We start from the raw sequence: 17,137 nt of genomic DNA on the forward strand, positions 1-17,137 counted from the left end.
AAAATGTTGGCTTTTGTGGTATGTGGCTACACTGTCATACGAAGTATCCTGGTCTTTGGAGAAGAGCCAAACTGCTCGTCATTGCATTTCCATCCTCCTACCTTAGAAACATAGAAAACCTACAACACAATACAGGCCCTTCAGCCCACAAAGCTGTGCCGAACATGTCCTTACCTTAGAAATTACCTAGGCTTACCCATAGCCCTCTATTTTTCTGAGCTCCATGTATCCATCCAGGAGTCTCTTAAAAGACCGTATCATTTCCGCCTCCACCACCGCCGCCGGCAGCTCATTCCATGCACTCACCACTCTCTGCGTAAAAAAACTTACCCCTGACATCTCCTCTGTACCTACTTCCAAGCACCTTAAAACTATGCCCTCTCGTGCTAGCCATTTCAGCCCTGGGAAAAAGCCTCTGACTATCCACACAATCAATGCCTCTCATTATCTTGTACACCTCGTTAAAAGAGGCTTCAGTACAGTGAACCACATACTCACAATAACACAGAAACCCCTTGGACATTGTTATCTGTGGGAACTTAAGGCTTTAGCTATCATGACTTGAACCAGATATTCCAACTCTTGCTAACAACCATCAAGCTCAAGAATCACATTGATATCGAAGCTGCTGTACACCGCACAGGTACTATATAAACTAGATTTAGAGACACATAAAAATTTGGAGCAGAATCATATGGTGGACATGTTCTTACACTATGGGGGCGCTGGGAGGTATTTTGTGCCTGAGAGGGGTGTTGGCAAGTATGAAAGTGCTTTAGGGGGAGTTGGGCTAAAAAAGGTTGGAAAACACTGCTGTAAATTATTCCGTCCTTGCACATGTCTGTCAACTCTTGGATTTTTTTGCCATTAAGTGATTTACATTAGCTAATTAACTAGCCATCTCCCTTAGGGTGTGGGAGGAGACCCACATATTTATAAGGAGCACGCATAGATTCTGCATGGCTCCAGGGTTCTTAGAATTGTGAGGCAGTCCAATCTGCTACTGCTAGTTTCCAATTTAAATATAAACCCTCAACCCAAATCTTTGGAACCCTTTAAAAACCATCAATTAGCTCACAGTGTGTAACTCTCTTTCATCTGCAAAACCATGTTTAATTTTGTCCAGAGTAGGAGAACGGACTGACCAATGCCCCACCTGGAGGTCAGTGTTTGGAAGGGATGTTCATGGTTGTAATCTGCTATCTGGTCCATCCTGTAAATTAGGATTCAAGTCCCAAATTTTTGTTGGACTAATTTTTAAACGTAAAGCCTTTTGCCTTCCATGCTTGTATCCTCGTCACTCAATTTGGAGGGAGTAGGTATGTTGTTATGAAACATTTGTCTCCTGGCATTTTTATTTATTTAGCGGTACAGCATGGTAACAAGCTCTTTCGGCCCAACGAGCTTGCGCCGTCCAATTACACCCATGTAACCAATTAACCTACTAACCCATACGTCTTTGGAATGTGGGAAGACACTGGAACAGCTGAAGGAAGCCCACGCGGTCACGGGGAAAATGTACAAACTCCATACTGACAGTGACAGAATTAAATCCGGGTCATTAGAGCTGTATCAGTATTACGCTAACCACTACACTATTATAATGCCTAGTGGGGGGGGGGGGAGGTAGGGTGAGTTTCAGAGCAACACACACAAATTGCTAGAGGAACTGAGCATGTCAGGCAGCATCTATGGAAATAAACAGTCGACATTTAAGGCTGAGACCCTTCATTAGGACTAGAAAGGAAGGGAAAAGACATCAGAATAAAAAGGTGGGGGAAGAGGAAGGAAGATGGCCAGTAGGTGATGGGTGAAGCCAGGTGGGTGGGAAAGGTAAAGGGCTGGAGAGAAAGGAAACTGGTAGGAGAGGAGAGTGGACTCTGGGAGGGGCACTGGGTGGGGGGGAGTGGGTGATAGGCAGTTGAGGAGAAGAGGTAAGAGACCAGAGTAGGGAATAGAAGAAGAAGAGAGGGGCAGGAGAAAAATTTAAAAAGCATTACTGGAAGGAAAAATTGATGTTTATACCATCAGAAGCCACCTAGATGAAATATGAGAAGTTTCTCTTCTGACCTGAGAGTGGCCTTATCATGTCAGAAGAGAAGGCAATAGACCGATGTGTCAGAACGGGAATGGTGACAGGAATTGAAATGTTTAGCCACTGGAAAATTCTGCTTTTGGCTGATGGAGTGAAGGTGATTGACAAAACGGTCCCCCAATTTACGTCGAGTTTCACAGTGTAGAGAAGGCTGCATTAGGAGCAATAGATACAAAAGATGACCCCAACAGATTTGCAGATGAAGTATTGGCTTCTTACTTGGCAAAAAACCCAACCAGTTCCCCTCCTCCACCACCACCACCTTCCGTCTGGCAGAACTGTTCCTTACCCGCAACAATTTCTCCTTTGGCTACTCCCACTTTCTCCAAACTCAAGGAGTAGCCATGGACACTTGCATGGTCCCCAGCTATGCCTGCCTTTTCATTAGCTACGTAGAAAAGTCCATATTCCAAGCTTTCTGTGGTAAAGCTCCCCAACTCTTTCTGCGCTACATTGACAATTTCATCAACTTTGCCTCTACTTTCCATACTGCCTTTAAATTCACTTGGTCCATTTCTGACACTTCTTCCCCTTTCTCGATCTTTCTCTGTCTCCATCAATGGAGACAAGCTGTCTACCAACATCTTTTATAAACCTACCTTGACTACACCTCTTCCCACCCTGTTTCCTGTTTTTTAAAAAAAAAGCCATTCCCTTTTCTCAGTTCCTTTGTTTCCGCCACATCTGTTCTCTGGATGAGGCTTTCCTTTGAACTGTCCTCTTCCTTCAAAGAATGGGGTTTCCCTTCCTCCACCATTGATACTGCCCTCACCTGCACCTCTTCCATTTCCCAGACATCTGTGTTCACCTCATCTTCCCATCACCTTAACAGGGACAGAGTTCCTCGTCCTCACCTATCACTCCATGAGCCTCCACATCCAACACATCATGCTCCACAACTTCCACCATCTTCAATAAGATTCTACCACCAAACACATCTTTACCTCTTCTCACTCCAGTCCCTCACTCTCCACTTTCTACAAGGATCACTCCCTCCATAATTCCCTCATCCATTCTTCCCTCCTCACTAATCTCCCTCCTGGCAAATATCTGTGCAAGTGGAAAAAGTGCTACACCTGCTCATTCACCTCCTCCCTCACCTCCATTCAGGACCCCAAACAGTCCTTCCAGGTGAGGCAACACTTCACCTTTGAGTCTGTTGGGATCGTCTGCTGTGGCCTCCTTTACATTGGTGAGATCCGATGTAGATTGGGGGAGCACTTTGTCAAGCACCTCCACTCCATTGCCAAAAGTGGATTTTCCCAGTAGCTAACCATTTTAATTCCTATTTCCAGTCCCGTTCCAACATATCGGTCCGTGGCCTCCTCTTCTGCCATGATGAGGCCACTCTCAGGTTGGAGGAGCGACACCTCATATCTGTCTAGGTAGCCTCCAACCATGAACATCAATCAATTTCTCCTTCTAGTAACCCTTTTTTTTTCTTTTCTCCTCTCTGTTTCCTCTTCTATTCTCCCCTCTCCTCTTACCTCTTCTCACCTGCCTATCACCTCCCACTGGTGCCCCTCTTTCTTCCACAGCCCTTTACCTTTTCCACCCACCTGGCTTCACTTATCACATTCCAGCTTGTACCCCTTCCCCAGCCCTCGTCTTTCCCTTTCCAATCCTGAAGAAGGGCCTCGGCCCAAAACGTCGATTATTTATTCATTTCCATAGATACTACCTGACCTGCTGAGTTCCTCCAGCATTTTCTGTGTAGGGTAATTTCTTAATGTCACAGACTTATTGTTAAGCCTTTCTCCTTGTCATGGGCATGTAGGCTTTTAATTTGAAAAGTGCGATTTTATTGACTGAGCTAGAGCCTTGAGTAAGTGCAATCTTTTCTCTTACAGCCTCAGTTTGTTAATGTCTGCTTCTGGTACATCCCTCCCAGTCTGCAAGGGAAAGAAGACACTCCAGACTTCCAGAAAAACCTAGGAAAGGCAAGGCTGCATTTGGACTTGAGTTTGGTGACAATTTATCTCTCATGAGGAAAAATCACTGTGGAAATTGAACTAGGACTTCAGTGCTTTTTTAAAAAAACTTTGACTTCTCCATAGAGAATCTGTTCACTGCCAGAGGGTCCAGAAGAGGTTTACGAATGAAAGGGTTAACGTATGAGGAGCATTTGATGGCTCTGGGCCTGTACTTGCTGGAATTTAGAAGAATGAGAGGGGATCTCTTTGGAACCTATTGAATTTTGAAAGGCCGAACGGATGTGGAGATGATGTTTTCTATGGTAATGGAGTCTAGGACCAGAGGGCACAGACGCAGAATAGAAGGACATCCAGATGAGGAGGAATTTCTTCAGACAGCTGTGGAGGCCAAGTTATTGGGTATATTTAAAGTGGAGGTTGATTGGTTCTTGGTTAGCAAGGGTGTTAAAGGTTATGGGGAGAAGGCAGGAGAAATGTGGTTGAGAGGAATAATAAATCAACCATGATGAAATGGCGGAGCAGATTCAATCTACTCCTATGTCTTGTAGTCTTATGCTGACAGTATCAAGTTTTTGTAACATCAGGCTTCAGAGGCCAAATGACTAAATTCTGCTCCTATGTCTTTTGGTCTTCTTACTTCATTCTTGTCACGTGTATAACTCCTACAAGGGTTTCTACAACAAGTTGATCATTCACACAATGACAAATGGACAACTGTATCTCCACCTGAGCAAATAGTGCGATAGTTGCAACTTAGAAAGGTTCAGTGGAGAAAAATAGCAGATGGACTTTGGCATAGCTAAGTGTGATGCTTGCTACCTTGAACGAACAGCTAGAAATGAATCACAGAATGGTTAGAGGGCAGAGGAGGCCATTCTGGCATATCTTGTCCATGCCAGCACTCTACCACAACAACACAGTACTTCAAGACCTTTCTCCATAGTCTTGCCATCTGTTTATTGACCTATCATGGAAAATTCGCAGTGACCAGGTCACTGGCGCTGAGCCTGGCTCTGTGGCTCAAAGGAAGGGGAAGAAGAGCAGAGCAGTCATGACAGGGGATTCAATAATTTGGGGAGCAGCTAGGAGATTCTGCTCCCTGAGTATTGAATCCCCTATCACGACTGTGGACTTGACAGAGGCTCTGGGATGGTGTGTTGCCTCTAAGGTGCCAGGGTCAGGGATGCCTTAATTTGGGTCTACAGCATTCTAAAGGGGGACGCTGAGCAGCCAGAAGTCTTGGTACATATTGGTACCAATGATATGGGTATGAAAAGGGAGGAGGTCCTGAAGAGAGAATACAAGGAGTTGTGTAGAAGGCTGAAAAGCAGGACCTCAAGGGTAGTAGTCTCTCTACTGTCCGTGCCTTGCAGTAGTGAGGGTAAGAATAGGACAATTTGGCAAATTAATGTGTGGCTGAAGAATTGGGACAGGGTTTCAGATGTGTGTATCATTGGGATCTATTCTGGGGAAGATATGATGTGTACAAAAAAGACTGGCTGCACCTGAACTTGAGGGGAACCAATATCCTTGCAGGCATGTTTGCTAGAGCTGTTGGGGAGGGTTTAAACTAGTTTGGCAAGGGGGATGGGAGTCAGAGTGATAGGCCAGAGGATGGGGTTGTTAGTGGACGGGTAGGTGTAGTGTGTAGAGAGACTGAGGAAGAACAGACAGTTGATTGGGTAAATTTACAGTCAGTTCGATGGGTTGAGTGTCTATTTTAATGCAAGAAGTATAGGAACAAAGCTGGTAAACTTCGAGCATGGGGCTGTGACATGGTGGCCATTATGGAGGAGTGACTGCCCTGACTGCCACAAGGGCAGGAACGCCTGCTCGAGGTTCCGTGGTTTAGATGTTTCAAAAGGAATGATGGGGGTTGGGTAAAGGAGGGGGGGAGTGGAATTGCTAATCAGGGATAGTATCACTCTATTGGGAGTATTCAATAGAACCCCCCCCCCCACACACACACCAATAGTAACAGAGACACTGAGGAACAGATCAGAAGGTAGACTTTGGAAAGGCACAAAAATAGCAGGGTTCTTCCCTTTCCCCTTCCTTTTCCTCTGGGCCAGTCTTTCACATTGTCCCCAGTTGCAGCCATCTTCAAAAACGCTTCCTCTTCCAGGGATGATGTCTTTAGAGCTTCTGCTGGCATTTCTGTAACACTTGGCTTTTGAGGGGGTGGGGTTGCTCACCCCATCCCCAACCCTCCTCCTCTCGCAGCTGGCTTTGGGACCATCCATGGTGGAGTTATTTTTCTTTTTGAGTGACCTAAACTTCCCTCATATTGATTGGCACCTCCTTAGTGCAAAAGATTTAAATGGGATGGAATTTGTTAGGTGATTCCTGACACAGGCCTACTATAGGAGAGACCATTCTGGATCTGGTGCGAGGCGATGAACAGATCTCTCGGTGGGTGAGCATTTTGGACCCAGTGACCACAACTCCCTGACCTTTACCGTGGCCTTGGAGAGGGATAGGAGCAGATGGTATGGGACAGTACTTAATTGGTGGAAGCAGAATTATGCTAATAGGCAGGATTTGGGAGCATAAATTCGGACTGGATGTACTCTGGGTATTGCGCAATGGAAATGTAGAGATTGTTTGGGGAGCACTTATTGGTTTCTAGTTAGGTTTGTCCTATTGAGGCAGGGAAAGGATGGTAGGGTATGGGAATCATGGTTGCCAAGAGATGTGAAACATCGAGTCAAGAGGAAGAAAGAATTTTAAGGTTTAGGAAGCAAATACTAGACAGGGTTCTAGAGAGTTAAAAAGTAGCCAGGAAGGAGCTTAGGAGTGGACTCAGAGCTCAAAGGGGCTGCGAGAAGGCTTTGGTGAGTAGGATTAAGGAAAATCCCAAGGCTTGTATGTGGAGAACAGGAGGCTGACCAGAGCGAGGGTAGGACTGATCATGGATAAATAAGGAAACGTGTGTCTGGAGTTGGAGGAGGCAGGGAAGTTCCTTAATGAATACTTTCCTTCAGTATTCACCGGTGGGAAGAATATGAGGACAGCTTAAAACATGCTAGAACATGTCCACATTAAGATGAGCGTGAGGTGGAATTTTTGAAAAACATTAGGATAGGTGAGTCCCCTGGGCCAGGCAGGATATACCCCAGGTTATCATGGGAAGCAAGGGAAGAGATTGCTGCAACTTTGGTGATCATCTTTGCATCCTCACTGGCCACAGGAGTAGTATCAGATGTTTGGAGGGTGGCTAAGGTTATTCCTTTGTTCTAAAGAGGGAGCAGGGATAACTCTCTGGATTATAGACCAATGAGTTTATACTTTACTGGTGGGGACATTATTGGAGAAGATTCTTGGAGACAGGATTTATGAGCATTTGAAGAAGTATAGTCTGATTAGGGATGGACAGCATATCTTTGTGAGGGGCAGATCATGCCACATGAGTCTGATTGAATTCTTTGAGGAAGTGACAAAGCACATTGATGAAGGTAGGGCAGTATTTGTGGTGTATATGGATGTTAGTAAGGCATTTGACAAGATGCCTTAGTGGGCTTATTCAGAAAGTCAAAAGGCATGGCATCCAGGAAAACTTGGCTGTGTAGATTTAGAATATAGAATTGGCTTGCCTCAGAAGGCAAAGGGTGGTTGTGCCTGGAGATTGATGACCAGTAGTGTTCTTCAGGGGTCTGTTCTGGGATCTCTTCTCTTTGTGATTTATATAAATAACTTGGATAAGGAAGTGGAAGGTTGGGTTAGTAAGTTTGCAGATGACACAAAGATTGGTGATGTTGTGGATCGTGTAGAAGGTTGTGTTGTGTACAGTAGAACATTGATAGGATGCAGAGCTGGGCTGAGAAGTGGTAGATGGAGTTCAACCCGGAGAAGTGTGAAATGATCCACCTCAAAAGGTTGGATTTGAAGGCAGAATACAGGGTTAATGATGGGATTCTTAGCAGTGTGGAGAAACGGAGATCTTGGGGTCCATGTCCACAGATCCCTGAAAGTTGCTGTGCAAGTTGGTAGGGTTGTTAAGAAGGCCTATGATGTGCTGGCCTTCGTTAGTTGGGGGATTTAGTTAAGAGTCATGAGGTAATGTTGTAGCTCTTTTAAAAAGAAAACAACCCTGGTAAGACGGCACTTGGAATACCTTGCTCAGTTCTGGTCACCTCATTATAGGAAAGATGTGGAAGCTTTTGCGAGCGTGCTAAGGAGATTTACCAGAATGCTGCCTGGATTAGAGAGCGTGTCTTATGAGGATAGGTTGAGCAAGTTTGGGCTTTTCTCTTTGGAGTGAAGAAGGATGAGAAGTGACTTGATAAAGATGTACAAGATGATAAGCGGTAAGGAGTGAGTGGACAGCCAGAGACTTTTTCCCCAGGGCTTGTATGATGGTGCGTAGTTTTAAGGTGATTAGAGGAAAGTATAGTAGGGATGTTCTGGGTGCATGGAACACCCTACTGGGGTGGTGGTAGAGCCAAATACATTGGGGGCATTTAAGAAACTCTCACACTGGAACATGGTTAATGGAAAAATAGAGGGCTTTGTAGGAGAGAAGAGTCTTAGAGTAGATCTTAGTGATCTTAGAGTAGGTTAAAAGATCAACACAACATTGTGGGCCGAAGGGCCTGTACAGTGGTGGTGGTTGTCTCTCGGGGTGCGAGGAAGACTAAATGTTGTGCAGTCATCTGTGGATACTCATGTGGCTTCGGAGGCCGTAGGCCAAAGCACACACGCGGTTGCAGGTTGGACACGGAATGGCGGTTGTTAGAACAGGTGCGTACACAGCTTTGTGGCATCGGTCTCGTGCTGCTGCAAGGCGCTGATTTCGGTCATCCTCAAAGTCAGATGCAGTTTTTCTGGTCAGGGCGCGCCACGCAGCCCTATCGGCTGCGGACTCCTCAAGCTGTCGAGGCTGGAGGTCTGCCCATTTGATGTACGATTTCAGATGTCTTTGAATCTTTTTCTGGGGCAGCCCTGATTGTGACTGCCATGCTCAAGCTCACCATGGAGCAGCTGCCTGGGGATTCTTGTTTCACCCATGCGGATTACATGGCCAGTCTAGCGTAGCTGGGCCTGGAGGATCCTTGCCTCAATGCTTGTGCTGTTGGCTCTGTCAAGGACTTCCTGGTTGGTGATTCGGTCCTGCCATTGAATCCTCATGATCGGCCACATATAGCGCACGTGAAACTGCTCCAGCTGTTTGATGTGCCTGCGGTACAGGGTCCAGGTTTCGCAGCCTGTACAGTACTGTAATATTATATGTCTTAATTCCCTGACAATGGAACCAGCCTACTGGATTGCCAGATCTCTAACACAGCAGCACTACCTTCTGCACCACTGCCAAACTTTTCATTTTGCCCAAATGTGACTAACTGGGAACAGCAGAAGTTGAAATAGATCATGGGCTAGAAAATAAAAGGGAGGGAATTTTGCTGTGCCACACAGAGCTTTGGTCAGACCTAGATTTTGTGTACAGTTTTGGGCATCTCATCTTGGAAAGTGTATCAGCCCAGAAAGGAGTTGCAGAACGGATGCCACCAGAATATTACCAGGGCGCCAAGAGTTGAATCATGAGAGAGACACAAAGTAGGCTTGTATTATGTGGAATAGACTAGTTTGAGGGCTGATGTGACAGAGAATGTTATGGTTTTGAAAGAAAGCAGTATTGTAGCTAGCAAAACTTTACTCCGATATGGAAGATTAAGTCAAGGGCACATGTTCTGTGAATTGGAAGCAGGTCATTTAGGAGAGAAATGGGAAATACTTCACATACTCCAGTACAAGTGTTGACCTTGTGTGGTTGGTTAGAGTATGGCTCACACTGGATACTGTCTACAATGATAAAATCTGCTGCTGCCAAGTATTGTGAAGTGAGGTGAGGGAAGGTAGTGTCGGCAACTGAAGTATACTTTTTATAAAATGAGACTGAAGAAGGGGACATAACAAAATGTGGTTGTGTTCTGTTATCTATTCTGTTTACTGACCATTTCTCACTTGCTTTTAGGTGGCTCCATTCATCAAGGAACAGATGGTTAAGCAAGGCACCGTGATGGTTGGTTATCAGCCACATGGAAACAACGTAAACTTCTTCAGGCAGGTCCTGGTCAGCCCCCGAGTTAGCCTGGATGACCTGGACTTCTTCATGAATGAAATTCAGCGGCTGGGAAGTGACTTCCAGCCACAGTGATGCTTTCCCATTCAATGTCTGAAATCTAGTCCAGAAGTTCGGATTGAATTTAAGTGACCTACTTCACCTGCCTGCTTATTTTCGAAACACTTGATTAGGTTGTTGCGTTTGACAGATGTTACATTTTTGAAGGGCTTTTGCTAAATAAAGACTTAAGAGAGTTGAAGATTGGTTCTAAGATTTGGATGTGTTTTAAAAGATTTCAGTGAGTTGTGAGCCTAGAGCCAACATCTTTATCTTGCTTAGGTACAACAGATGAATGTTCTGTTTTCCATAGCAAAAGAGGCTCTTGAACCTGCCGCTGATGTGTACTGTCAGCTTCATTCTCTGCTGTACCAGCCCTTTTGGAAGTGTGCATGAAGGCATCTTCGGAGCTGAGGGGTGATTACAGTACCTAGCACTTTAGTCTGCGGAAGGAAGTGGGGAACAGGCTCGCTTCAAGCAAAAGCATTTTCTTTTGATGCTCTTTTTATTAGGATCATCCCTCTTTTTATGGTGCTCTCCAGCCCCGTAGTGTCCACTAGTGAGCCAGCACTTGCCATGTTCCATCTCTCGAGGAACCCCAGGGAATGTGTGCATTTCTCAGGGGGCAGGCAGTGGGCTTGGGTAGACTGCCTCATGGCCTATTGTCTGGAGCTAGGCATGGTCACATTGGGTGGGAAGATTCCCTGACCACAGGGAATTGGCTTGCCCATAGAAAACAGAGGGTGGTAGTAGATGGTGTGTATTCTGCCTGGAGGTCAGTGACCAGTGGTGTTCTGAAGGAATCCGTTCTGGGCCCCTGTTCTTTGTGACTTTTATAAATAACTTGGATGAGGAAGTGGAAAGGTAGGTTAGTAAATTTGCAGATGACACAAAGATTGATGACATTGTGGATAGTGGAGAAGGTTGTCGTGGGTTATAATGAGACATTGACAGGAAGCAGTGTTGGGCTGAGAAATAACAAGTAGAGTTCAACCTGGAGAAGTGTGAAGTGATTCACTTTGGAAGGTTGAATTTGAAGGAAGAATACAGGGTTAATGGCAGGACTCTTAACGGCAAACAGAAGGATCTTGGGGTCCATGTCCAAAGATCCCTTAAAGTTGCTGAGCAAGTTGATAGTTGTTAAGAAAGTATATGGTGTGTTGGCTTCATTAGTCGGGGGATTGAGTTCAAGAGCCCCTGGATAATATTGTAGACCACACTTAGAATATTGAGTTCTATTGTGGTTGCCTCATTATAGGAAGGATGTAGAAGCTTTAGAGAGCGTCAAAGTAGATTTACCAGAATGCTGCCTGGATTAGACAGTATGTCTATAGGTTGAGCAAGCTGGGGCTTTATTATTTGGAGCAAAGGAGGATGAGAGGTGGCTTGAAAGAGATGTACAAGATGATCAGAGGTATAGATCAAGCGGATAGTGAGACTTTTTCCCAGGGCAGAATGGCTAATACAAGGGGGCATAATTTTAAGATGATTGGAGGAAAGCAGAGGTGGGATGTCAGAGTGAAACACACTGCCAGGGGTGGTGATACAGGCAGATACATTAAGGACATTGAAGAGACTCTTAAATAGGCACATGGATATGGAGAAATGGAGGGCTGTGTAGGAGAGAAAGGTTAGATTGATCTTGGGGTAGGTTAAAGCATTGTGACAACACAGAGGGCCAAGGGGCCTGTATTGTGCTGTAAACCAAAATACTCTGCAGATGCTGGGGTCAAAGCAACATGCACAACATGCTGGAGGAACTCAGCAGGTCGGGCAGCATCCGTGGAAATGATCAGTCAAAGTTTTGGGCCAGAACCCTTTGTCAGGACTGTAGAGGGAAGGGGCAGAGGCCCTAAAAGGAGGTGGGGGGAGGGTGAGAAGGAGAAGGCTGGTAGGTTCCAGGTGAAAAACCAGTAAGGGGAAAGATAAAGGGGTGGGCGAGGGGAAGCAGGGAGGTGATAGGCAGGAAAGGTGAGGAAGGAATAGGGGAAAGCACAATGGGTAGTAGAAGGAGGCAGAACCATGAGGGAGGTGATAGGCAGCTGGGGGAGGGGGCAGAGTGAAATAGGGATAGAGGAAGGGAGGGGGAGGGAATTACCGGAAGTTGGAGAATTCTATGTTCATACCAAGGGGCTGGAGACTACCGAGACGGTATATGAGGTGTTGCTCCTCCAACCTGAGTTTAGCCTCATCATGGCAGTAGAGGAGGCCATGTATGGACATATCTGAATGGGAATGTGAAGCAGAGTTGAAGTGGGTGGCTACTGAGAGATCCTGTCTGTTGTTCCGTCTCCTTCTACTACCCATTGTGTTTTCCCCTATTCTTTCCTCACCTTTCCTGCCTATCCCCTCCCTGCCTCCCCTCGCCCACCCCTTTATCTTTCCCCTTACTGGTTTTTCACCTGGAACCTACCAGCCTTCTCCTTCCCACCCTCCCCCCACCTTCTTTACAGGGCCTCTGTCCCTTCCCTCTACAGTCCTGACGAAGGGTTCTGGCCCGAAACGTTGACTGATCGTTTCCATGGATGCTGCCCGACCTGCTGAGTTCCTCCAGTGTGTTGTGTGTGTGTAGCGTGTATTGTGCTGTAGTTTGCCGTGTTCACATCCCCTGCTACTGCACAAAGATCAGGAGGTGAGGCTGAGGTGTGGCCAAAACCTCAGGAGTAGCCTGCTTAATTATGCAAATAGACTGCAAGCTCTTGTGGATGTGCATTTGCATGTGGAACAGGCTCAGCTAAACTGCCGAGGCCAGAGGAAGCCTGGGAGTGTTAAAACGTGTGGCAAGGACTGCTGTGCAGCACTCTCCATTTTCTTCCCACAGGCAGCAACGGTTATAATGGGTTCAGCAATGGGGATTGACAGGGAGATGTCCTGTCTTGAAAATGGAAACTCGGAATCCCAGTAGAGTTTGGATATCCCCACCCCAGTGTGTGCTTTCTCCACCAGTGATCTTCAGCAGTCAGCATTCATAAGAGTTGTTTATTCTTTAGTCCCCTCGTTCCCCCCCCCCCCCGCGCTGTGTATTTCTTTTAAGTACAGACTGTTCTTTCAGTCTCTGCTGCCACATCACTACCCGGTGGTGCCTGGAGAAGGCTTGATGCATGGGGTGTCCAAGTGAACTAGAATCAGCAGAAACGAGATCAATAACCTGCAACCTGACGTAGAAAGGATATCTTGTCAGTAACTCTGCAAATCTTTTCTCAAAGGGCTAGGTGACAATACCAGTGATGGAAAGCTTTGTTCCAAGTTTTTATTCGATTGGTTTTTGCATTGACCTATGCACGGTACAAATAAGTGTTCCTGCAAGAGGTCACTTAGCTTTTCCAATGTTTTCTTGCCATAGGAGTGTGTGATGGGGCAGGGTACACAAAGTTTTCATCTGCTTTAAGCAAAGAGTTTTTTTGTAAGTAATCAGGACAGAACTGTTCCTGCCCTGGGAGTGTGGAGGGATTGTTACATTTATTTACAGTATGTACACTTTCTGCAGAGTAAGACACATATTAAAATTAAAGCAAGACCATCCTTGTCCAGGACACACTCCAACCCCTGTAGCACCCACAGATCCTAGACACACATGTGCCCCCTCTCCAGGGATGTTTGGGCAGAACCCTCTGGCTCACTGCCTGGACCTGAGAGTGATAACCTTGTCCAGGCCCAGGAGCAGACAGACAAGGAGTTTGCTTCGACCAACCCACCCCTTCTGCACCATCTCCAAAGATCAGAAATGTAGGGCTGAAGTGTAGCCAGAACCTGAGGAACAGCCTCTTCAAATACTCACAGTTGGTGTAACATCCCACACTCCATATATGCATGATACACCATCTCCTCCAGTCTGAAAAAGTGACGGACAGCTGATGAGTCTCTGAATCTGCCCCAAAAAACTTGTTGCATGACACCACTAGATAGAGTGGACATGGCGAGGATGTTTCCTATAGTGAGAGAGTCCAGGACCAGAGGGCACAGCCTCAGAATACAGGGATATTCATTTTAGAACAGAGATGAAGTAGAATTTATTTACCCAGTGAGCGGTGAATCTGTGAAATTCGTTGCCACAGATGGCCGTGGAAGCCAAGTCATTGGGTATATGGTATTTAAAACAGGTTCTTGATCAGTATGTGCATCAAACGTTACAGGGAGAAGGCAGGAGAATTGGATTGAGGGATAATAAATTAGCCATGATTGAATGGCTTATCAGACTTCAAGGGCCAAATGGCCTAATTCTGCTTCTATGTTTTATGGTCTCTATGAGGCAACCTCTGTTGCAGACACCCAATGTAAAGGGGGAGGAATCCCATAGAGTGATCTCTGCTGAGGACCCCTCTTACTGCCGAGTGATAGAATGGACCGCCATGGCATATCTGAGTGGCAGACGAGGCTGAGGAAGTGGAGAGTGTGCAGGAACAGTCTGTACAAGATCTGTCTCTGCACATCATGGACCTCTGTACAGAGGGTATCTCAGACACAGCTTTGTGCTGTGTGGAGCCAATTCCCAAGAAAGAGCTTGTGTTATCATGACCAGGATAATTCCATTCAGCCAAGGGATAGGATGATAGGGGTTGGCAGCTCCCACAGAGCAGCTGCTGAGCTGTGTCCTCCTGAAGGCAGTGTCCGTGCTGCTGCAAATCTGTGAAACACCCTGGTTTCCTCGGCTGCACAAGTCCAGGGAAGACCATCCCTGGCCCAGCCAAACTCATGAGAATGAGGCACTCTCCCACCCCAGACACCGGTTTGTGTGGATGCTGTGTCACTTGCTACCCTGTTACCAATTAATGCCACAGAATAACAGGCAGTTCACTGCATACAATTAAAGGAATTCTATTTATGAATCTTAACTAAAGAGTTAGTAAAGAATAACAAAAAGAAAAGGGCCCGTTCTAATAAAACAGTTAAATGTACACAAGTTGGACCTCATCTTGAACTTCTCTGTCACTCACACGCTGGAGCCTTGGTCAACGTGAAAGCACACACCACCTTCTGAACGTCGCCCGCAATCCATCTCGAACAAACAGGTCCTCCCATTAGATCCTCTGTTACGGCCGGTTCTCCCCAGCATCTTCTCTCCTTATCGCGCCCCAAACAAGAAAACCCAAGACCAACCTTATTGTCCCTCTCCAAGAAAACTTTCTGCTAGTTCGATGCCACACATTCCACAACATCCCTTATCTTCAACAATAACCCGAACAGGCTGACAGCGGAACAGCACCTCTTACAGAGCTGCTAAATGAAATACCTACAGCATAACAGTAAAGGTGTGAACCAGGGAATTACATCTCCATCACCAGTGCACACCATCGGTGAGGGGGCTCAGTCTACAGGGATCACTGCAGAGTCCTGACGTACAGAATCACCACCTGTCTACGGGCACACACCAGTGACTGACTGTTTACACTGAGAAACTCGGTGCACAGGGATCACCGCAGGGTCCTGACGTAGAGAATCACCACCTGTCTACGGGCACACACCAGTGACTGACTGTTTACACTGAGAAACTCGGTGCACAGGGATCACCGCAGGGTCCTGACGTAGAGAATCACCACCTGTCTACGGGCACACACCAGTGACTGTTTACACTGAGAAACTCGGTGTATGGGGATCACCGCAGGGTCCTGACGTAGAGAATCACCACCCGTCTACGGGCACACACCAGTGACTGTCTGTTTACACTGAGAAACTCGGTGTACAGGGATCACCGCAGGGTCCTGACGTAGAGAATCACCACCCGTCTAGGGGCACACACCAGTGACTGTCTGTTTACTCTGAGAAACTCGGTGTACAGGGATCACCGCAGGGTCCTGACGTAGAGAATCACCACCCGTCTACGGGCACATACCAGTGACTGTCTGTTTACACTGAGAAACTCGGTGTACAGGGATCACCGCAGGGTCCTGACGTAGAGAATCACCACCTGTCTACGGGCACACACCAGTGACTGTCTGTTTACACTGAGAAACTCGGTGTACAGGGATCACCGCAGGGTCCTGACGTAGAGAATCACCACCTGTCTACGGGCACACACCAGTGACTGTTTACACTGAGAAACTCGGTGTACAGGGATCACCGCAGGGTCCTGACGTACAGAATCACCACCTGTCTACGGGCACACACCAGTGACTGTCTGTTTACACTGAGAAACTCGGTGTACAGGGATCACCGCGGGGTCCTGACGTAGAGAATCACCACCTGTCTACGGGCACACACCAGTGACTGACTGTTTACACTGAGAAACTCGGTGTACAGGGATCAATCACCGCAGGGTTCTGACGTACAGAATCGCCACCTGTCTACGGGCACACACCAGTGACTGTCTGTTTACACTGAGAAACTCGGTGTACAGGGATCACCGCAGGATCCTGACGTAGAGAATCACCACCTGTCTACGGGCACACACCAGTGACTGTCTGTTTACACTGAGAAACTCGGTGTACAGGGATCACCGCGGGGTCCTGACGTAGAGAATCACCACCTGTCTACGGGCACACACCAGTGACTGTCTGTTTACACTGAGAAACTCGGTGTACAGGGATCAATCACCGCAGGGTTCTGACGTACAGAATCACCACCTGTCTACGGGCACACACCAGTGACTGTTTACACTGAGAAACTCGGTGTACAGGGATCACCGCAGGGTCCTGACGTAGAGAATCACCACCTGTCTACGGGCACACACCAGTGACTGACTGTTTACACTGAGAAACTCGGTGTACAGGGATCACCGCAGGGTCCTGACGTAGAGAATCACCACCTGTCTACGGGCACACACCAGTGACTGTTTACACTGAGAAACTCGGTGTACAGGGATCACCGCAGGGTCCTGACGTAGAGAATAACCACCTGTCTGCGGGCACACACCAGTGACTGTTTTCACTCAGAAACTTGGTGCACAGGGATCACTGCAGGGTCCTGACGTACAGAATCACCACCTGTCTACGGGCACACACCATTGACTGACTGTTTACACTGAGAAACTCGGTGTACAGGGATCACCGCAGG

General features: G+C 46.9%; 1 protein-coding gene across 3 annotated transcripts in view; it reads left to right on the forward strand.

The window, feature by feature from the left end:
- The window catches only part of csad (cysteine sulfinic acid decarboxylase), a 63,446-nt gene extending 53,097 nt beyond the window's left edge, over window positions 1-10,349 (forward strand). For all 3 annotated transcript variants that reach the window (XM_072249661.1, XM_072249662.1, XM_072249663.1), the window contains 2 exons: window positions 3,946-4,035; window positions 10,001-10,349. In XM_072249661.1, the coding sequence (XP_072105762.1) occupies window positions 3,946-4,035; window positions 10,001-10,183 (273 nt within the window). In that variant the 3' untranslated portion in view covers window positions 10,184-10,349. The remainder of the gene's footprint in view (window positions 1-3,945; window positions 4,036-10,000) is intronic.
- Window positions 10,350-17,137: the final 6,788 nt, after the last annotated feature.

The sequence above is a fragment of the Mobula birostris genome, chromosome X, assembly GCF_030028105.1.
Source record: "Mobula birostris isolate sMobBir1 chromosome X, sMobBir1.hap1, whole genome shotgun sequence".
NCBI classification, from domain to species: domain Eukaryota; kingdom Metazoa; phylum Chordata; class Chondrichthyes; order Myliobatiformes; family Myliobatidae; genus Mobula; species Mobula birostris.